The sequence below is a fragment of the Seriola lalandi genome, unplaced genomic scaffold (genome assembly GCF_002814215.2).
Source record: "Seriola lalandi dorsalis isolate HSWRI2012SDOR001 ecotype SW California unplaced genomic scaffold, Sedor1 jcf7180002054488, whole genome shotgun sequence".
Classification (NCBI taxonomy): Eukaryota; Metazoa; Chordata; class Actinopteri; order Carangiformes; family Carangidae; genus Seriola; species Seriola lalandi.
In genome coordinates, this window is record NW_019525041.1 from 382,133 (window position 1) to 404,266 (window position 22,134).

A 22,134-nucleotide genomic window follows, 5' to 3' on the forward strand; every position below is an offset into this window, starting at 1 on the left:
GGAGGGAAGAGGAGGAGGAGGAGGACGGAGAAAAAGTAGAGAGGGATGGAAAGAGGAGGAAGAGGGGAGGAAGAGGAAGAGGAGAATGGAAAGAGAAGGAAGAGGATAAAGAGGAAGTAAGGAAAGAAAGGTAGCAAGCCAGCAAGGGAGGAGGCGGCGGAGGTGATTGAGCAGGGAGATAATAAATGAGAAACAGAACGAGGGGGGAAAGGAATGACAGCGGAGAGAAAATGAGAGAAAGACACAGAGTTGACAAATTCATGGGGCCCACCACACCCTGGCACAAACATCAGCCTCAGAACACGAACACTCACCCCTGAAGTGGAAGGAAAAACCATAGGCGGTAAAAAACACACATTTTATGTACTGTAAAAGGAACTGGCTCGCAGAACATTGTACGCCATTCATCTTCCTCCAGCCTTTTCATCTTCACAGGGACCCAAACTTAACAACAGTGTGATCCTGGTACAGCGCTGGCATGCTTTAAGAGCCGTGGCCAAAGAATCCCTGACAGAAAATTACTGAGAACAACAGGGGAACTACCCCATCTTGTGGTCAGAATTAAAAAAGAAAAGTTATAAGCAAGAGATTTTATTTTCCTACAAGGGCATCTGGTTCATTCTGTCGTGCCGAAACGTGCCAGGGGAATATATTATGAAATGGCACTGAAACCATGGGAAGTAAATGGAAACAAGCAGAGATGAGGACAGATAACACAGCAGAGATGTACTGCGCATGGTTTCACGCCCACCCTCTCACCGTTTGAGATGGCGGCACATGAACAGCAGCGTGTCGTGGTTTGGAGGAGGCATGTTAAGCACCAGACACTTCAAACGGTCCACTTTGTCCATGTAGTCCGACATCTCTGCAACACAGAGCGAGAGACATGTCAGATCATAATGAATGTTATCGTTTGCATTATATTTCATTACTTTATTACCATCCTGAACCTGATTTACATCCATTAATTGATATCACATGCACCTTATCAGCATCCACTATCTTATATGATACAGTTTGCAATCATCAATTATCTCCACTGTGGTTTGATGAGCAGTGAACTGCTGATCACTCCCTGTGCTCACACTGTGTCCCATGGATTGATAAGAAACAGGGCCGTTCATGCCAAGAATACATTTACATTTATTACAATTTTCTTTCCTTAATTTAAGTTTTCTTACTGCATGTAATCAATGTTGAAATACCAGATTATCTACTGTTATAGGATAAGTAGTATAAGTAACAGATATTACAATACACTGGTGTATCACAGACATGCATGCAAATTCATTGATAAATACAGATAAAGGAAAAGTTTTGAGATCTTGTATGTGTTGTATGTAGGCTAAGCCTGATTTGGTTTAAGTGCAGCAGAACTACATTGTCGTTCAGACACTATTAAAAACCTTACTGAGTCACACTTACACTGTTACAGGATGACACCTTCCTTTAAAACAATGAACCTGGCAAGTGTCGTTTAATATGAGTCAATCTCGCTGATACCAACACGCTGCTGTAAATACTCATCAGTGCACTGAATATGTCCATATGTCAGCAAAAAAATGCACAATTTACTCACATCTGAGAAGCATTTGCTAAAAACTAGTTGTTCTTTTTAGGAAATTACTGAATCTTTACTGCTTTATTTGTGGTATACTTTTTTTTAAAGATTTATGTCTTTAGTAGGAGCGAATAGGTTTAGGGTAAGGTTAAGGAAGTCGTAAAGTATTGAAAAACAAAGTAACACATGGTTGGTTGTGGTCTTCTCAAGGGATTTGTTGACAATAAAAAAATATACAGAGTAACCTCAGCCTTATCCTTTAAATGACGGTGTCAACATTTATTTGTATTTGAGATGAGAAGTATGGGAATATGGGCTGTATGGGGAGCAGCTTAAATGTGAAGACTTGTACTTTAAGTCTTTAAATTTTTTTTGCAGTAAAACCAAGTGATGGTTTTATTCAATACTGTTCCACAAATTCCAGCTCTGTCAGGATATAATTATTCTACTCTCGCCTTGAATTTCATGCAATTTTTTCGTTTTGGGAAGAATCTTTTATTCTTTTACGATGTCCATATATCTTTCATGATATACTGTGTATATATATATATATATGTAAATACTGTATTCTGTAAGGAGGTTAATTATATTCACTACAGCTTGACACCAAAGCATCAAAGTGGAAGGAAGTGAATGGTTTTGAGTCATTAAGACCACAGCAGCGTAATGACTCTTCAGAATAAAACAACACCAGAGGAAAAATAATCAGGTGTGATAAAAAAAAAGTGTCCTGTGTGGGAGTCCTGATAGCCTAGATGTTTAAGCTGCTGATTTTGTAATACAACATCCCCCACAGGGACTTTTATGCATATAAACCCCTCCCATCTCTCTCAGTCAAATAAAAGACAAAATATTATTAATAAATATTTGAACCGAAAATTGTGTTCTAAAAAATGTCACATTAAAATATAAAGGTTTGATTATTTGCTTTTTAAAAATGTTGTTTTAATTTCATACAAACTATGCAAGCAGTGATGAGATGACTGATGAAGTGCTTTCATTTCTATCTCAGGTTGATCAAAGACAAGTGTCAAGGGGGAGGCTGTAAAGAAAACTGAAGTCTGAATGGGACTGAAACTGGTCACTCACTGACTGTCTCCACGATGTCTGTGAAGAAGCCGTAGGGCACCAGAGGCTCAGGAAGCTCGCGAAAGAAAAGTTTCAAAGCTCCCGTGATGACATGAATGTCCTCCCACTCGCTCTCATCCAAATTCAGCTTCTCCTCTGAGAGACAAGGGAGGGGGTTAGGGGGGGCGAGTTGGAGGGGAACGGCAAGAAATCCAGACGGACAGGGTCAGAAGAAGTGAACGAGAAGCAAGGCCATATGAAAATGAGAGACAAAGAGTTAGAATTTAGATAGAAAAAAAAAAAACAACACAGTGGAGTTACAGTCACGGCATCATTTAGTGAAGAACATGAACAGAACAGAGAGCAAATTCACGTCAGTGCTGAGGCGGAACATGAAGGCTTGTAGCTGCAGGAGGGAGATAAAGATGGTTGGTGAGAGTGAGAGAAGGCAGAGAGGCACACACACAAGCACACACACACTTTTAACTACAGCACACTTCTGTTTTTTAAATCCAGGCCTGACCACTGCTTCTCAAATTGGATCAAAAGAACCAAAGAAAGAAAAAAAAAAAAATTCAAGAGCTTTAATTTGACCTCAGTGTCAATTAGGTCAGTATTCATGGTTTAAACAAATGGTACCATCTCTAGCATCTTACGATGAGAAGCATTAGTCAGTGAGATATTGCCGTGGGATTAGCGCACTCCACAGTGCACAAGCAGCTGATTCTCCGTTTCGTCCACTTGATGGCAGGCATGGACTGTGTGAGAGCTCGCTGTACAACCTGCTGCGTGTTATTACATCAGAAAACTTAAAGCAGAAAAGCCTAAGGGACACACATACATTAAGCAAATGGTAGCACAACCACCAAACTGCTCAGTGCACGTCTGTGCCGCAGCTCAGCTCGGCTCCGCTCCGCTCGGTGTGTCAGTCTGTGGGTGGGTGTTTTGGGGAGTTTTTGACTGAGATGTTCACGTTATGCAACACATAATGCACAAAACAAGCCGGGGCTGAGTAACACATGAAAGCAGCTGCTCTCCGCGTCCGTCTAAATCTACCTTGTACCAACTCCGCTGGGAACATGTAACGGCCGTCGGTAGTCACCGCTCGCTCTGCAAAAACCAACAGTTACTACGTCAGCCTTTCCTCATCGTCCACTTCATCAAAAAGGATGTTGTGTAGTGGGAGTGAGACAATGGCAATGGATTTCAAGCAGGTATACAGTGAATGTGTGTTGAAAACAAAAGGTGTTCATGTGTGTGAAATTTCTGATATTTGAAACATCAATCATTATAAACAATTAGAACGAACAAATCAGTATCAGTGGACATTTGTCTTGATTTCAAGTGGCTGAAAAAGAGGAATCAGATAAAACTGTCATGATTTCTGACAAACGCCAGGAAAGTCAAGATTCCACCTGCCCCCACGTCTCTCCTCCCTTGACATTTTCATCTCAGTTTCATTGTCAGAGACAAAATCAACATTATCAACATGAATCATCAGATACTGTTCAGTTTTTCCCCTCCTCACCGTGGTTCACCAGGAAGCGTAGTTTCTGAATCACTGCCAGGTTTCCTGATACTCTGTAGATGCCATCAGTGTCCAGTCCTGCAGCATAAGACATAAGGATTGTTGTATCAAAATACAACTGGCATACTATATACATATATATGTGTGTGTCTATAATTAAAACGTGACCCCATGAGTTTAAGATAAAATTAGATGATTTCATTGTTTTCTTGGTCCTGTCTGTCACATTTCAAGTGTGTCTAAAAAATTTGTTTTGTTGCATAAGTTCCCAAAACATGTGAATAAAGTTAAGTAAAAGCACATTTTGCCACTTTAGAGTCACATTTTTGCATGATCACAAGGCGCCATAAATACTTTTAAACTTCCTCTTTACATTTCACCGTGTTTGTTACTTGTCAAAGCGCCTTGTTATGATAACGAGTTCCTGCTTTCTCCACACTGGTTGTCAGAAACTGTAGAACAAGTCGGGCTTTGTGAAACATTGCTTGTTAAAATCCTATCAGACGGCTTCAAGTTTAAACTACACAGCTTCACAGTCTCAAGGAGCCACTGACTGACATTTTATGTATTCTGGTGCTGTTATAAAACTTAAACTTTACTCCATCGGAATGGCTGATGTTTTAATATGCAACAGAATTATGCATATTATTATTATTATTATTATTAGTTGATTATCTTTTCATTGTTGTTGTGTTTGACCCACACGTTTTCACTGGTCATGTCAAGTTCATTTTAACTGTTTGTGCTGAAATCACAAATTTTTCTCCAGAGGCTTTAGAATCGATTAAAGATGAAACTATTTGTAAATTAACTGATTCGACAGGAAACAGTTTAAGTCATTTTCTAAGCTAAAACAACAAAAATTGGATCAGGCTTCCTAACATAGATATTTGCTGGTCTTCTCCTGTGATAGTAATTTTAATGTCTTTGTTTTTTTGACTGTTGGTTGGACAAATTAAGAAAGTATCAGTTTGGGTTTTGGTGAATTACAACGGAAATGTTTCACTATTTTCGGACATGTTACAGGCTAAAAATACTGAAATAATCAAGGAAATGACTGCCAGATTAATCGATAATGAAAATAATTGTTAACTGCAGCCCTTATCTGTATAACATAAGGCACCATCTATCATTACACCCTCAATTCAGACAAGGAAACCACATGAGAAACTGTTTACAGGACACAAAAAGAAACATATTGGTTAGTATATATATCTGAATTAGCATAGTATGCTTCCATCTCTACCACAGTAATTATACACTATAGCTATGACAACTAACGACATAATTCCTCTTTCTATTTTTGTGGCTGCAGTTTAGCCACTTTGTCGTTGAAGTTTTTCAGTCTGTCACAGCCTCGAATGTAATTGTCTCAATCTGCTCAAACTGCTCCATAGAAATATTTAAATCATCAAAACCAGGTTTTTAAAGGCCTTATGGTCAAAACAGTTTTGTTTGTTTGTTTGTTTGAGTTAAATATTTATTTGCAGTATGGTTTCTAGGCAGTTTCCAAACCACTTTCATTGTCTTTAATTTCGATCTCTCTCTGGCTGGCAGCTGTCGTACGTCCTTCTCTTAATGTGTGCCTCTGAGCCTGCGTCCTCTCTGGCGATCAAAAACATTTTGCAGTAAATTCCTCTCTGTTGATTTATGTCACAGAGCTGCACAGTAAGTGCAGAGCTGCCGTCAAATGACTGACGCTCAAATCAAGATTGAGGCTGCTCTCTCATGTGTCCGCTTTAAGTTGAGAATCACATTAGCGGGGAGCCGGGGCTGTCTGCAGTGACTGTACCTCTCCTCTCCACAGCCTCAGTACAAAGCCTGACGAAGCGAGGGACCATGTTCTTCTCTCGCTCGCAGAGCATCTCCAGACGACAGCCAAACACCTGATCTGAAGAGCGATGACAGACGGACACAATCACACACACACACACACACACACACACTTTTTATGTCTGTTGTTTTTTTTTGTTTTTTTTATCAGATAACAGACATGATGTAAGAGCTGCAGGCTTAAGTTAATCTAGTGATAAATTTACAGTTCACTATGGGAGAAAACCTCTACGTTTGACTCTGCTCCCAGCGGAGATCTAGGCTCACACTTGATGATGCAATACAACCCATGCACTGTATAGTCTATAGGGTAAAAAAAAAAACTCATGCAACCCTTTACTCTAGAATATGGCACCATTATACTGCTGTATGATCATATTATTTCATCTCTGAGATGAACTTGCTTGTGAAGAGAATGTCATCAACAGTGAGAACTGAACAATATTTAACCATAAAAGCACAGGTTCCTATTTTCAGCTATAGTTTCACGGTAGCTAGAAAAAAGTCTGTGTAAAATGTATGTAAAAATCTTCTTGTTATAAATCTACAGATGCTTCACCATTTTTCTGAACGACTTCTTCTGATCCAGTGACATGCAGGAAATCATGTCATGCCTCCTATGAGGATGTAGTAGAGGCCACATAACCCTTAAGGCCTATGCTATTGTTGTGTTGTTCAAGCCTCATGGAAGCTGTAGCAGTTGGAAACTAACAGAATAATTGTTTTATCTTTGTTAAACATACGAGATGCTGGGGCATCCTGGTGGCCAAGGGGTTTGACTGCAATATCCCCTTTGCTGCATGTCTTTCTTCCTCTCTTCCTTTTCCTCTCTTATGTAAAAAAGGCAAAATACCCCCAAAATACAAAAAAAAAAATGCTTAATGTTTTTTTTTTTTGCTAAGATGTTTTAGCTTAGAATATGGACAAACCCCTAAATAACATGTTAAAACTTTTCAGAATGTCGCATAAAAGACACAGGAAAGTGTCTTGTCTACTAACATCACTGTACTTTTTCTCCTATTGTTAGTCAGGTGTTTCACCACCATGGGTTTGCAGGACAGCTTCACTGCTCATTCATATAGATTCTACTCTAAGTCTCAAACTTGACTGCAGGCATTCCCCCATTTGCTGTTTTGATGAACATGGCGGAGAGCACCATCTACTGCAAGAAACTATCCATCTCCCATTGGTGTTCAACTGGGTAACTGTGAAGGCCACAAATATAATTAAAAAAAATTACTAAAGGGGCTATTTGTACGTTTCTTGCAGGAAAGGGTGGTGATGATCAATGCTTGACAAGGGCTTCGGTCATCGTTGCATTCACAAGACAAGAGATTTTAATACGCCCTCTGTGCAGCGCTACATATTCGGGGCAGATTGGAGGCTACAATGAGTCGCTATTGGACAATGACAAGACAGGCCGGGGCTAGCTGGTTAGTGTGCTAACTTCCGTAGAAGAAAAGACGTGATAGAGACAAGAGTTCACATGATGAAAAGATGTCATAATAGTGCAGACAGGCTCTGTGAGAAACTTTCATTTTGGAGGAGCTCTTACTAAACAGAAAAAAAGAGAACAGCAATTCACACTCACAAGAGGATGTGGCATAACTGCAGGATAAACACACAGATTTTCTTGTCTGCTCTCACAACTGTGATGGCAGCCAGCAAGATGGTAAAATATCCTCAACTTCACAACAGTCAACAGTCAAGTCAATATTTGATATTTTTAGCTGTAATATTAACGACTGAGCAAAAGAGAACATGTCTCACCATCATTCACCACTGCCCTGCATGCTGCTGAATAAAGGATACACATGCACTCAAACAGTCTGAAACTTCAAAAAGATATCTCACCTTTAATGAGCCCTTTCTCCTGCAGGGCCTGCAGAGGAGGTCTCTTTAGGATCAGCTTCTTCAGCCGGGTCTTTACTCTTTTCCTCTCTGTGTTTTCCAGGTTGGATGTCGAGCGAGGGACTGCAGAGGGAGGAAAGGAGAAGGTGGAGGAGTTGGAGGAAGAGAGGGAGGTAGAGGAGGAGGAGGTCAGTGCTGGGCGTTCGGCTGCGGGGCAGGAGAGCAGATGAGAGGGGATGGTGGTGAGGATGAAAAGCGGGAGGGCCGGGTGACGGCGGAGGTGAGACAGGACTGACTGTGGGATTATTTGCCACGGCGGCCGTGTGAAAATATACGTGGGCTGAATGGAGGAGAGGATGGAGGAGAGGATGGAGGGATGTAAGAGGCCTGTATGGAAGTTTGAAGAAAAAAGTGGTGATGATGATGGAGTGAGAGGCTGTGAGTAAACTGGGGGTTGAGGGCAGGGACGGTTCAGCGTAATTCTTGTGTGAGGGAAGGAAGTCCGAATGGAGTGTTGAGATGCAACTCGTGGTGATGACTTACGTGACGTTCTCCTCTCATCTTCATCTCCACTGTGTTCCAGCATCTCCACGCTGCCTGCTCGCCTCAGAGAGTACAGAAGGACATTGTCCAATGGGTTTTCACGGTCCTGGAAGGCAGGAAGAGGAGAACTGTGTTTAATTATACCACTCACTGTCTAGAACAAACTGGCTTCTCAGTGCTCTGACTACTTGTTATTTAAAGGAGTATTTAGTGATTTTTTGTTTTTTTGGCTGCTTGGTGATAGTCAAATAATGTTGATATATTATCATATACTGTATATAAAGTTGTTATGATGAACAAAAACAGCAGAAAGTTGCCTATTTAAACTTTCCAGCAGACATGGGGGAATATCAAAATTCATTTTAAACTATGATATGGCCACCCAATGAATGTTCGTCCTACATTCACTTTTCTTTTAGCAATGTTTTTGGTCTCCACCAGCTCTGTCTCTCATATGGTGCTGTACAGGTAATATACAGAGGTTCTATCATAGCCTTTTTCACTTAAAACAGCGACCTGATGCTGTTTATAACAGTGGTGAGAGTGAAGCAACACGGTAGAGCGCAGAGGTACTTATTGTCTCTGGTCACCTTTAACGTTACACACTGTCATTTGAGCTATTGTTAACAGAAAATATATTGATTAGTGTAGCTTTAACATAAACAGATAACAAAACTGTTTTGAAACAGATCGCCTTAATTCGGTCATTTAATATTAATGACCAAAATATGTGTGAGCATCACATTTTCAAGTAAAAAAATAAACTTGTCAAAGATTTACATTTGGCATAATTGACATTAAATAGCTAAACAAAAAGTATAGAAACTACATTTAAAAAAATTAAAGCAAAGGTATTGATTACAGGAAGTTCAGAACATAATAGCATGGTGGATAACAGTCTCCATGTTTAAGTGGCAGTGGAGAGCATGAACTTATGTTATGACACAATTCTGATTGAAAAAGGAAACCATTTTAGCCACTAACACAGAAGTGGTAAACTGACAGTTCAACTCTGTGTGTATATTGTGTGTGTTGTGTCAACGTGTCTCACCAGTCTTTCGATGACATTCTGAATGGTGCTGTACCACTCTTTGATCAAAGAGTCAGTCTCCGACTGCAGCAGGAACTCGTTGCCTGTTACTGTCCTCAACTACAGTAAAACACAAACATTTGCAAACTGTATTAATGCATAATGAAATGAGGATTTTAAGTAGATATTTAACACAAGACAGTGCAACCTTCAATTCTGCCACATTTCATTGGAAAATGAATTTTTACTGGTTCCTCTTCCTGACTCTGGATCACTGACAGGAGACAGGGTGGAAGACAGCTCTCAACTCTCACTTCCCTCACTGATCAGGACCCTTCACTAACAGCATAGTGAAGGGCCTATACATCAGCTCACGGGTATCACTGAGGTTTGAACACTTAGCAGTTTATACGCACTTGTAACATGTAATGATTTGTTGAATTCCTCAAGAGTTCCACTTGTTTCTTACCTTAAAGACATTTTTCTTGCTTGAAAGCTCGTTGGCCCAGTGCAGTTGTGCGCCTCTTAAATCCACACTGCTCTCAGGGCGACTGTTTCCTGGTTTCTGTTTTAAATAAATGGGTAAACAATAAGAAAAGTGTTTGTAAAATGTTTTGGGTGTTTTTAGCTGTGCAGAATTTGTAGGCCACCACTTTTGACTGACTCTCATATTATGACCAACTCTCTACAGGTCTGTGTGACCTGTTTTATTAACAGAACAGCTAATGAATGTCATTTTACTGCAAAGACGTACGGGGAGAAATCGGTCACATAGTGACTGGAAATATCCAGCTGTTTCGTCACTTTTTGGGTGTGACAAAAGCTTCTGGTCTTTGTGCAATAGACAAGAATCTGGGTGAGAATTGGGTAAGTTGCCATTTTTTAATTTTCAAATGAGAAATTCATTCTGCAGACAAATGGAACATCTGCATTTATGAAGTGTCTCACACTAAGTATTAGCTGACGATATTGTCGTGAAGAAATTATATAGGCTTCATGCAATCATTTTCCACCCGAGAAAAACTTGTTTGTGCACACAGGGTTTGTGTCAGCTCTTACCCAGGTGGAAGGTGTGTGTGATTTAGGATCTTTGAAGAAAACCAGACTGTTCCCAACCAACACTACCCAGGATGGACTCCAGTTTTTCCTGCAACCCAACATAAACACGTGTATTGCTCAGTCAGGATTCGGCTCGGTAAATCATACTTGCCCTCATTTGCTTGAACACTATATTCATAGAAACAGGTGCAATCTAATTTCTTTCTTTTTTTTTTTGCTCTTTAATGGGAGCAGCCTCATGAGGCCTCACCTCAGTTTCCGGCCTCCCTCTGCAATCTTTGTCTTGTTCAAGAGGCCGGCTTTCTCCAGCTCCTGAGAACACATTAAAAGGGGTTTCAGGTGCATTAAAAACTGCACTATATTTAAGCACTAATATCTATATTAACACTGATGTTCTAAGTCAATAATAAGAGCATGTGAAGACATGTTTAAATGCTAACATTAAAGTACAGCAGAGGGCTTTTCCTCTGTTATACTTTACTGCATCCTGAGCAGGCCCATTTAACTTGACTGTTGCATCATTCAAAAAATAGCAGGAGGGGAGTTACTCTACAGTCTCCCACTGCGGTATGGCCCCGATTAAGGTGCAAGAGAAGAGAATTAATACTAACTATGAAGTGAGAACACTATGGAAAGACAGTGAGGAACATTATCTATCTATCTATCTATAAATATATAAGCAATGTGGTCTCACTGGTGTGCAGCCATCGCTGTCTGGAGAGCTCTGAGGCGACGGAGGCTCCACGATGATGTTGGCCACATTACGAGAATAATCTCTGCTGCACTGCTGGACCAGCTGAAAGACAGGAAGTCGCCATCATCAGCTGAGTTCATTTTTCTGTATGTGTATATGTACTAGTGCAGTGTTTCCCTCTGTTTATATTTATCTGCATTTCCTCTTCTCTCTGTGTGTGAATACCGTTCATGAGCTCACGCTGTGTGTATGAATGTGTGTCTGTGTGTGTGTTTGTGTGTGTCTGTGTTTGTGTGTGTGTTTGTGTGTGTGTTTGTGTGTGTGTGTGTGTGTGTGTGTGTGTGTGTGTGTGTGCTTTGTAGGTGAGTACCTTGCCATTCTCAATCATAGATTGGGAGTGACAGAGCTGCTGCTTGACATCATGCAAGGGGGCAGAGTTATGACTCTGGGCATCTGCACTGCTGAACGTCATCGTGCTCAGGGTTTCAGAGGAGGCTGCACGCTGCATGCTCTTCCCAGGGTTTAAAGGTCAGGGTCATATGTTTGGGTCAGTGGTCAGAAGTGGAACAGACAAACAAGGGAGAGGGCAATTGCTGATTTATTGTGTGCAAACTGAGGAATAGATACAACATACTCCCATGGCATTTTTTCATACCTTTTTCTTCATATTACATTTATATTAAAGTATTTAGTTCACCCTCTTGCCTCGAGCAACCCGAGTGCAACAGTACAATGAGCATAAATTCTTAAACAAATTAAAATTACAAACAAGCACAGTAAGGAACAGCAGAAAGGTCAGGGCCTTTTCAGCAATTCAGCATGCAGTTTCTCCTCTGATTTCTTCATTTCATTTCCTGTATCTTCCAACACATTGTAACCCGAAACCTAATCCTAATGCAACCCATGCAAAAAATCATCAAACCTGAAACATAATTAAGGGAAACATTAAAGCTTCAATCTACTTTCGATTTATAATCTGTGCAATGAAAACGTACCCGACACAATGTGTTCGCCTTAATAGTATAACAGTCAATAGTATACTGTAACTACTGACAGCGCAAAAAGCACTTGGTCTTCATTGCTGTTTTTGTTCCAATCCGCTCTTTCAACTTTTCATTCCATGTTACACCTAAGATGAAGACCTTTGGACTTTCCTGTCATTATTTTGTTTTGTTGCAGTTAATTTATTTGTTAATGACAGGCGCTTTGATGCTATGGGATTACATTGTTTCTCTGACAGATGACAGCAGAGTTAGTAAAAGGTTCAAAATTTACCCATCTATTTAAAAATCCGCTCACTCACTTTGGTCAACAGCCGAACACACTGCATTTCAACAGGTTTCTTATCTACATCTGCTCTCTGCTCTCTCAGTAGTTCTCATTCAGTGGCAGAAATCATGAAACTATATCAGATGAAGTCTGAATTAAACTGAAAGTATTTTAAACAACACTTTGAGGAAGAACAACAATGCAACAGTTGTGCTACATAATAAGGTAATCTACCTGTATGAACTGCCAAGAGGAACTGAAGCATTTTGAGAAACACTGATAAACTTAAGAATGAGTGCATTTAGTCAGAACTCAGCACAATCACAGATGGAGACAAACTGCAGTTTCCATGAAAAGTTCAACTTCATTTTGCTTCATTTCACAGGACAAGCAGAGAGACAGATTGTCAGAGACCCAATGGAGCATGCATGCGCATCTGTAACTTTACATGCAAAATATTTATGCCTACAATCTCACGCACATGCATATATATATGAGTGTGCATGAACGCACACAAATGCACATGTTCACACAACTTCAACTTTTGCAGCAACAGCCATAATTAAGTACCTTTCCCAATCCCTGTAACCTAGTTTCAACAATCAGACTAAATATCCCTCCTAATGTTTGCCATCTCTTCATGCAAGGCGGATTAGCACTAAGAGCCAAATCTGCTCCTTTGCTAAGAGGAGGCCTTTAAAAGGGCTTTAAACCAAGCGCACCCACACCCCACTGTGATGCAACATGTTGCAGGAAGAACTGCTTGGATAACAGCCTTTCTTTTTAGACCATGAGTTGCTATTTCACCACCTTAATATGCATAAATGCTGATCTCTGAGAATCTAAAGAGCATAGCTGGCAGTACTTTAATGTATTCTACAGTAATACAGTGGAGATGCAGTTTTTGCAAATCTAACGACTCAAGTTCATTGATTTTCATGAGGAAAATACCCTCCATCAAAAGCCCTTTTAAGCGCTGACAAAACAGCGAACTAGGACTACCTTCACAGTCAGTCACTGCAAACTACTACGGAAAGAGTTGCCATCTAAATGTTTCAAAAGAAGAATTAGCAGTCCAAGCAATCTATAGATATTCATATTCAGACAAAGTTAATGATAATGTGAAGCAGGATTTTTATCTTATACAGTGACAAAGTCTTTGTTAAGTTAAGTTCTTTGTTAAGCAGACGCGTCCCTTTGTGTGGGGAGAATACTGTATATACAGCTGGTAAAGGGTGTGATCATTTACTTTGGTCTTTGTTGTTTTTTTCAAGGTGAAAGTCAAGGTGAAATGCATTAGATGCCCTCTGGCAATGAAAGAGTGCAGCAGGTAGAGAAAGAGTTTCACCTGTTTCATCTGCCAGCCACCGTCAGTTTTCCCCTGGTGGCTCCCGAAGAGGAAATCAGGTGACAGCTAGAGAGAGAGAGAGAGAGAGAGAGAGAGAGAGAAAGAAGAGAGATGCAGGAAGACAAACACAGGAAACACGGACGGACAGTTACTATTTATATTTCATTTAAATTTAAAACACAAGTCTACTCCATTTTCTGTATAATTGACCTGCAAAAAAAAAAAAAAAAAGATCAAAGAATGTTTTACCTTTGGGCTTTTCTGTCAGTTTTAGGGAAAACTAGACACTCTGCACTATTTGTGCAACAATACGCCTCAACCAAAATGGCAGCAATTTGGGTAAATTTCACAGCCATGTGAAAAACAGGATGCTGACAAATTTTCTCAGTTAACTGCAGCAATGAAGCTCAGGCTAACACTCACACTCACACTGAAACTACTCCTCTACCCCCCTTACATCCTGCCAGCTAAAAATGCTCTTTGATTCACCACTACAGCACATAGGGACACACAAATACACACGCACACAAAACACACACTCACACACGCACTTGTTTGCCTGTATTCAACTGAGGTTAATGGGAAAACAGTTGCTGCCGTTGCTCAGTAAGACTGAAACATCCATTGCATAGTACTCGTTTGACTCAAGCATTATGATTTTTAGCAACTGAACTGGGCCACACGTCACATACTGTACATCCACATCAGCACAGTCATATCAGCTTTTTGTGAGAGTGACAAAGTCAGTACCAACACCTCTGACAATGAAAAGCCAGAATAAATGAACCATATTAGCATGACAGTCAATTAGGTTCCATTTAACAAGCGGGAGAGTTCACATGTGCTGCCAGAAATCCAACACCATCCCACATAATGTCATGGCATGAAAATAACAACACAATTACGTAAATGATAATGCGAAGGAAAACTAAAATGAACTTACAGCATAGATACTCATTATCACTGATCACCCAGTTTATACAATCCCAGACCAACCCTCGTTTCAGAGTGCTTGTAATCTGCCGAGTTTAAGTCCTCAACTGGCTGCTGTCTCATGTCATGGCACTTTTTCTTCTGTGTGTCAAAATGTATAAACCATTGATCTCTCCCTCTTGTCTCAGTCTACGTCTACTTCCCCATTCTAGAGGGAAGCTGGCTTTATCAGTCACAGCAGTTCAACCAGGAAGGTATGCTCAGTTGAAAAGTCGCATCAGAACTTTGGAAACACTGCCACCCACATGAACCTCTGACCAACAGCTTTTTTTTTTTTCTTTATTCCATTACAAGTAAAGGTTTAGCTGTTCGATTAATATGGTATTGACTTGTTATACTGATGTCTTAGAGTGTAAGCAGCAACGTACTTACTTGAATGACTTTATATCCCTGCTGTTTGGTATATAAATTATGGTTTTGTTGTATTTAGGAGGAAGATAAATGCACAAAAATGGATTACAAAGTGGTCGCATGCTGATCTTCATTGTATTTATCGTCACAGTAACCCGCAAGAACCGGCTACGACTGCACACGAGACACATTTACCACCCAGAGTCAGTTTTAACACCTGAACACAAAGAGCTGCAATCGAGAGCATGTGAGAACAAGTTAGCAAGGGAGCAGAGGTGTTGAAATAGACGCTAAAAGCTAAAATTTAAAATAAAAAAGCTAAAAACTAAAATAAGTGGTGGGAAGAATAAATGATGGATGGATCCAGCTTTTGCCTCTCCAGGTGGTAGTGGCACAAATACAAACTTGACCAATTCATTCCTGAAGAAAAACCAGATGCAACCTAAACATTGATAATTCCAGGATCGATGTTTCTGTTTTCATGAGCAATTGTTTTCATGATCGATTAATCTGCAGATATTTTCTTGATTGATCGATAAGTCGTTGGGTCTTTAAAACAAACAAAGATATTCCATTTACAATGATATGAAATAAAGTAAAGCAGCAAATCCTAACATTTGACAAGCTGGGAGCAGAGAACAGTTTTGCTTAAAGATTAACGATTAATCGACTATCAAAATCATTTTTCCATTGATTGGCTGTGTAAGTCATTGTCTAATTGTCGCAGCTCTTATGTCAAATATGCAGAATATGTTGAGGAGTAAAAAGTACAAAAGCTCCCTCTTAAATGTAGTACCATACATGCATAAAGTAAAATGGAAATAGAGAGACAGGAAGGAGTGAACAGGATGAGGGTTCAAATCATTTTCAAAAATAAAAATCTAATTGGGTCGAGAACATTGTGTGCTAACAAGTAATGTGGGTCATTTTGGATTTGAACACCTGGGTCATAAGCTCACGTGGCATGCAGTATGCATTATATATCACTAGTAAAGTTCCTGTTTGGTAATACATGTTCTACAGAATAAAAACTGACACATATAGGTCAACAGAATGTATCTCAAACTGACTTGATGGGGTATCACTGCTTTGATCATGTGGGCATTTTTTTGATGAGCAACATTAAATTTGAAACACTGACGCAACATTGAGGCAACGCATCCTTGAGATGCAAAATGCTTATCCCTAACAATCTGGTTCATGCAGCTTGTGGCACGTAGATGTCGTCACTGAATTAGTGGATGGATCAATTTCAGTCTGTGGCGGCTGTTGCATAAATTCCCAAAACCGTTTACGTCTGAAACAACAGATGTACTTCCTAAATCGAAGCGCAGGGACACTCTCTTGTAAAATCAAGTTTACGGAAAAGGTGAAACGACAGCATGACGACAGTGTCTGCCAGGTCAGGGAGGGCGTTTAAGGCTGATGAGAAGTTTCTGTGAGTGGTTTAAATTTAGCAATGTTTTAATGGCTTCTGTTCATCTGCATCAGATCAAGAGGCATTACCTTGTTATTCCCCTCAAGGATTAGCCCAAAAAAACCACCATTTGAGAGGAAGTGTGTGTCAGAGGGCAGCTGATAATAAATAAATAAATGAATAAGGCGGTGAGTCGGTCAGTAAACAATGTGGCAACTAGAAGGAAAGATGTAATCCCCTTTTTAATTTGGCTACGCTCAGCATTTTATCTCTGCTTTAATGTGGTGCACAGTGCCGGTGCATTCTGGGTGACAGAGGCTAACAACAGATTCATATGTCAAGAGATGTGTGGGTTTTTTTTTTTTTCTTTTTTTTGGTCTCACTGCAGTTTGTTCTGTTTTGTCTGTCTGTGTTTACAGATGCCAAAGCACAGCTGTTTGCACTTAAAAACATGTTACATAAGAAAAATTATTTAATACTTTTAACAATTATTTACATAATAGGACAGAACAAGAAGTTTAGAACATAAAAGACAGACAGTTCTGCAGAACTACGGGAATGATTGTAACAAACCAAACCAATAATATAAACTCAATCATTGACTTGACAGTGTCATAAACATATTTCCTACCAGCTAGTACAAACTTCTTCATGACATGGATCACTGCATAAAAGCTGCAGTACAATGCCAGTGTGAATGATCACATAAAATAAGGATAATATAGTGTATATACAATTCTGTCACTATAGTCAAGGAAAAGCTCATCCTGATTCCATCGCCCCAAAACCTCGCATAACCTGAGACTGCGAGAATGAAAGGACGTCCAATTACCAATGAAGCTGATTCAAAATGTAAATGTCAGGAAGCCCGAATTGTACCACCTCCGTACAACAGCCTTACCCTGTGCATAGCTCCATTGCCAGCTCCAGGAAGCGGCAGTGACAGATGGCTGGTGTCCCTGGGTAATGTCTGAGGTTGCGCTGGACTGGCCTGCCACAGAGACAGAAAGAAAACTCAGATTGTCGACCAGGAGAAGTCTCTGACTCATCTTTAGCTAACATTAAACTGAAAACATACAAAGATCAAAAACGACTTCCTTAAACACGCCAAATTGTTAAACATACACTTGTTCGGCAGGATCAAGAAACAATGAACACAATGAGTTCCATAAAGATACTACTACTTTTTACTGAAAGCTATTGCTGATGTGCAACATACTGTGAAGCGTTAAGAGTCATTTTTCATAGCTTCAGTTAGACGCTCTCATAATTCCAGATTTAAAGGTGTCCGTCAGTAACTTTATCCACTTACTGTACAATATTCAGCACCACTCTATGTGTTTGAGGAATACTTTGACAATTTGGGAAACATGCTTATTGGCTGTCCTGCCGAGAGTTAGATAAGAAGACTGACCCCACTCTCATGTTTGTGTGGTAAAATACAGCCAGTCTGAGCTTAGTTTCAACTTACTTTAGCATTAAGATGGAAACGGGGAAAAACAGCTATGAGCATCGTGTTGCAGGTGGTATATGATGTTTCTTGGATGGGAGGGAGATTAGGGTTGGGGTTACTTTCAGGAATATCCTTGGTTGCCTGGCAACTGCTCAGAGCCCTAACCTCCGACTTGGAAAAGAGCAATGTGTCGTTTTTATACTTTTGTACAGATTAAACAAATTAATTAATGAGCTTTAAAGGTGCTGGTAGGTGAATTGTGTTAGCTTTGGACCAACAGTAGCCAGGCCAGTGAATAAGCACATTTCCCAAAATGTCAAACTGTTCCTTTAAAGCTGTCTGTTCATATCAATGACCTTGGTCGGTTACTTTGCAATATTCAGCAACTCTCAAACTCATATACCAGTCTCCCCACGTGCACTAGACTTGTGGAAACCTGTCCTGTGATCTCTGTGTGTGCAACCTTCTCTACATCAGCTCATGTGTAAGTCAAGAGAAAATATGCGAGCCAGGTTGCTTTCCTTTAGGTCTTTTTTGTCTAAAAAAAAATAAAAACCTTTTAGTGCTGATATAATCAAACTATGTGAGCATATAAATGAGAATTCTCTTTTATTCTACACTCTGACCCTTTTCTATCCTCTCCTTTGAGAAAAGAACTTTCATCCAGCTCTGAAAAATGCCCATCTTTTCAAATTTTATGGCAATTTCAGTGACGGAAACAAAAAAAAAACATGGACTCAGGAGGAGTAGCAAACCGTGTTTGGTGTTGTACCTTATTGATGGTGTGTCCACGAGCCCGGCGAGGGGGTTTCCAGGACCTCTCCTTGGTGATGGTGTTGACGTAGTAGAATCTACCTGTAGCTGGGTCTGAGTACTGCTCCCACAGGTCCTTGATCTGAAGAGGCTGTTGACCTGGGTCAGGGCGAGGTGGCTCTGGCTGCGATGGATGTTTCTCTGGCTGTGTGCCTTCAGTGTACAGAGGAGAGTCTTGCCAGGACAGCTGTGAGAAATAGGACTCTGTTGGGACCTTGTAGGCAGACAGAGTAAAGGGGAAAAAGAGATAGAGGAAGGAAGAAAATAGGTGGAAATCAAATACAAATGTAAAATACAAAGCAAAAGTATGAAATAATATGATTCACCAGTTTATTACCTGAATAAATGTTCAGTAATATTGACTATCACTTTAAAGATAGGCCTGACAATATTCTATATTTTTCTCATTGTTAAGAATTTCTATGAAAAGACCAAAGCCAACCATATGTCAGTTCTTCTCTCCATACTGTCCAACCCCTCTCTTCTGACTGTGTCTCTCATCCCCAAGCCCAGTTATTCCTACAGAACACATAAATCTTTAAAAACAGGTCACAAATATTAAGTTTATTTATCAAAAATCTCTTAATAATTTAGTTTTTAGCAAATGTCGCTCCAGGAGGACACGGAACATTTGTTGGGGACAATTTTCGGCTGTAGATTAATACACGTGGTGCATGTGTGTCGATGGGATGGTGTCTGTGAGATTGACTTTTCTTTTTCCAGCATTTGCTGATACAATGTTATGGAATACACACTGAATGTCACCAGAGCTATGTTTTGAGGACCTAGAGAGAATGTACTGTATGTGTACATTGTGCATTTTGTGAATCACCCATGTTACCATGTCTCTGATTATGTGTAACCTTATAAGCATTCTTTTTCAAATAATGTTGTTTTTTTTTTTTACGGTTTTCTCTGTATGCGTGTTCATAATAGCATAAATCAGGTACCGCAAGCTGAAAATAGCAGTGCCTCAAAGAAAAACAATCATCTCAGTGTGCAAAGAAGAAAGAGAAACCCCACAGAAACCACAAAGAGAGACAAATAAATCCTGCTGTCTCTTACTGTAGAGTAACCTGTCAGACTCTGGATTAAGACGGAGCTTATAGAAAATGCATGTGCTCGGCCAGATAGAGAGGACTAACCCAACAGCTACAAGAGAGGAGCTCTACAAATCCAATGAAATTAATTGAAAGGATATGCATGTAAGATCATCTTTCCACGAAATATAGCTGAGACATAATTCACTAACTGATTGACTGGCTAGCTGGTTGATCCCTGTTACATAACACATGATACACAGTCTTTTCAGATAATGACTGAGGGGGCATATGTGTTGTGTGTGTGTGTGTGTGTGTGTGTGTGTGTGTGTGTGTGTGTGTGTGTGTGTGTGTGTGTGTGTGTGTATGGATGCATGTGTGTGTGCATGTGTTGGTGTGTGCAGGTTTATGGGTTTATGTATGTGTGAATGGGTGTGAGACATGTAAAGAGTTATGTGATTATAGTTTACTCCAGGGGGCGGCACTGAGTCGTCAGCGCACCTGAAGCTTCCTGTTCTACCGTTTCCTTCTGTTCACCTCAGTGGTTCAATCGAAAACCAAATGTTTCGCAACAGGATCTACAGGGCCACGGCTCAGTAACAATATCCTGAGCAGTTTTACATATTTTTTTTAATTATCACTTTGGACAAATTATCTTGATTTTTAACTAAATGAAAGACCACAGAAGTACTGATTTGGGGGGCATATTTATGATTTCCTTGGGGTCTCCTGCCATCTTGTTATCATAGTCTGTGACCTCAGTCATTGGTTTAACAGTCAATGATCGGTTGGCAATATGTATTTTCACAAAAGTATTCCAGAGGAACAGCAAATTGTCTTCCACTAGAAAATTTCAAACCTGGATTTACCAGCCATGATTTGCTGACAGAACAACACCACAACAACATCAACATGTTGTGTCTATGGGATAAATGTAAATATAGAGAAAATAATAACAACAAAATAACAATAACAAAACAAACATATTTTGCTAAATATGCTTTGGAATGTCCATAAAGACGTCTGGTGTGGGGGAAAATAACAGACCTGCGCAGAGCCCTGACTTCAGCGCCCTGCAACACCTTTGGGATGAATTTGACTTTGAGCCAGGCCTTATTGCACAACAACATCAATGGCTGACTTCAATGCGCTTGAGGCTGTATGGGAGCAAATCCCTGCAGCCAGGTTCCAAAATCTTGTAAGAGAGCCGTCCCAGAAGAGTGGAGGCGATTGTAGCAGCATATCATTGGCCTGAGCAGTTTCACCATCACTCACGGGGATAATGTTTAGGTGCCCACAGACTAATTTGGTGTCCATATAATTTTGGCCATGCAGTGCACTAACAATGAAGGCAAAAAAAATGAATGCCATAAAAACAACTGTTTGAGCAAAACTCAATGGGAAATTTTTATTTAAATGTTAAAAATGAACCTCTTCAAATTCAAATGTAATTTTGCCTGCTTGAGGTATAAAATCTAATTGAAGTCATATTTATGATCAGTGTGGCAGCTCTTTAGAAAGACCCACAAAAAAATGATGGTGAGAGAGGAAGAGTGTGTGTTCTGCATGAAAAAAACGGGGAGTTATGACCTGAATGTGGCTGCAATAATCCTGCTTACTGGTATTTAAGGCTTGAACAAAGAAGCTCCTCAGAGAGAGAGAGAGAGAGAGGGGGCCAGAGACAGACAGGGAGAAAGAGTGAGAGTGATAGAGATGGAAAAAGACCACTGTCATTTCCACTGAGATCACAGCTATCCAAAGTCGGAAGTAACTTGTGGCTGTACGGTACAATGGAAGAAAACTCCTTCTGTAGAGACGGTTTGAATACTCAGCCGGGGGAGTTTCCCTCAGCTAACAGACAGATAACTCTGAAAATTCTTCTCACTAGCAACGACTTGTGTAATCCCCCCTGATGTAATACAGGGAAGCTCTGACGTCATGACAATGTGAACTTGATTGCTGCTCTAGGAGGATTATTAAGGTCAAGTACAGACGTAAATAGAAATACAATTGCTGCTGTCGTGGCTGAACTCCATCATCTGGTGGGATGCAAACAAGAAACACTAAGATTTTTTTTCCTATTTCAATCAATTTTGTACAAAGTGAATACAAATATGGTTATTTGTTTCTACCTGAAAGGCTTGTTTGATTATATAAAGTTTAAAAATGTAGAACAATATGCTTAGATCTCAAGTTCAAAGAATCAATACAAACACCTGTAATTTATACAAGTGAGATGTGGGAACTTGAAGCCTGTATTGCACATACATTGAGAATGGTCTT

General features: G+C 40.0%; 1 protein-coding gene across 7 annotated transcripts in view; it reads right to left on the reverse strand.

Annotated features, from left to right (window-relative positions):
• The window catches only part of arhgap9 (Rho GTPase activating protein 9), a 41,748-nt gene that overhangs the window by 3,672 nt on the left and 15,942 nt on the right, over window positions 1–22,134 (reverse strand). For 4 of the 7 annotated variants that reach the window (XM_023412870.2, XM_023412872.2, XM_023412869.2 and 1 more), the window contains 16 exons: window positions 18,771–19,025; window positions 17,447–17,536; window positions 13,785–13,850; window positions 11,538–11,678; window positions 11,168–11,269; window positions 10,724–10,785; window positions 10,474–10,561; window positions 9,884–9,979; window positions 9,436–9,534; window positions 8,385–8,490; window positions 7,845–7,964; window positions 5,950–6,048; window positions 4,158–4,235; window positions 3,686–3,739; window positions 2,651–2,785; window positions 760–865 (listed from right to left, as the gene is read on the reverse strand). In XM_023412870.2, coding sequence (XP_023268638.1) covers window positions 760–865; window positions 2,651–2,785; window positions 3,686–3,739; window positions 4,158–4,235; window positions 5,950–6,048; window positions 7,845–7,964; window positions 8,385–8,490; window positions 9,436–9,534; window positions 9,884–9,979; window positions 10,474–10,561; window positions 10,724–10,785; window positions 11,168–11,269; window positions 11,538–11,678; window positions 13,785–13,850; window positions 17,447–17,536; window positions 18,771–19,025 — 1,697 coding nt within the window. The remainder of the gene's footprint in view (window positions 1–759; window positions 866–2,650; window positions 2,786–3,685; window positions 3,740–4,157; window positions 4,236–5,949; window positions 6,049–7,844; window positions 7,965–8,384; window positions 8,491–9,435; window positions 9,535–9,883; window positions 9,980–10,473; window positions 10,562–10,723; window positions 10,786–11,167; window positions 11,270–11,537; window positions 11,679–13,784; window positions 13,851–17,446; window positions 17,537–18,770; window positions 19,026–22,134) is intronic. The other 3 variants (XM_023412873.2, XM_023412871.2, XM_087175756.1) reach the window with 3 other exon arrangements.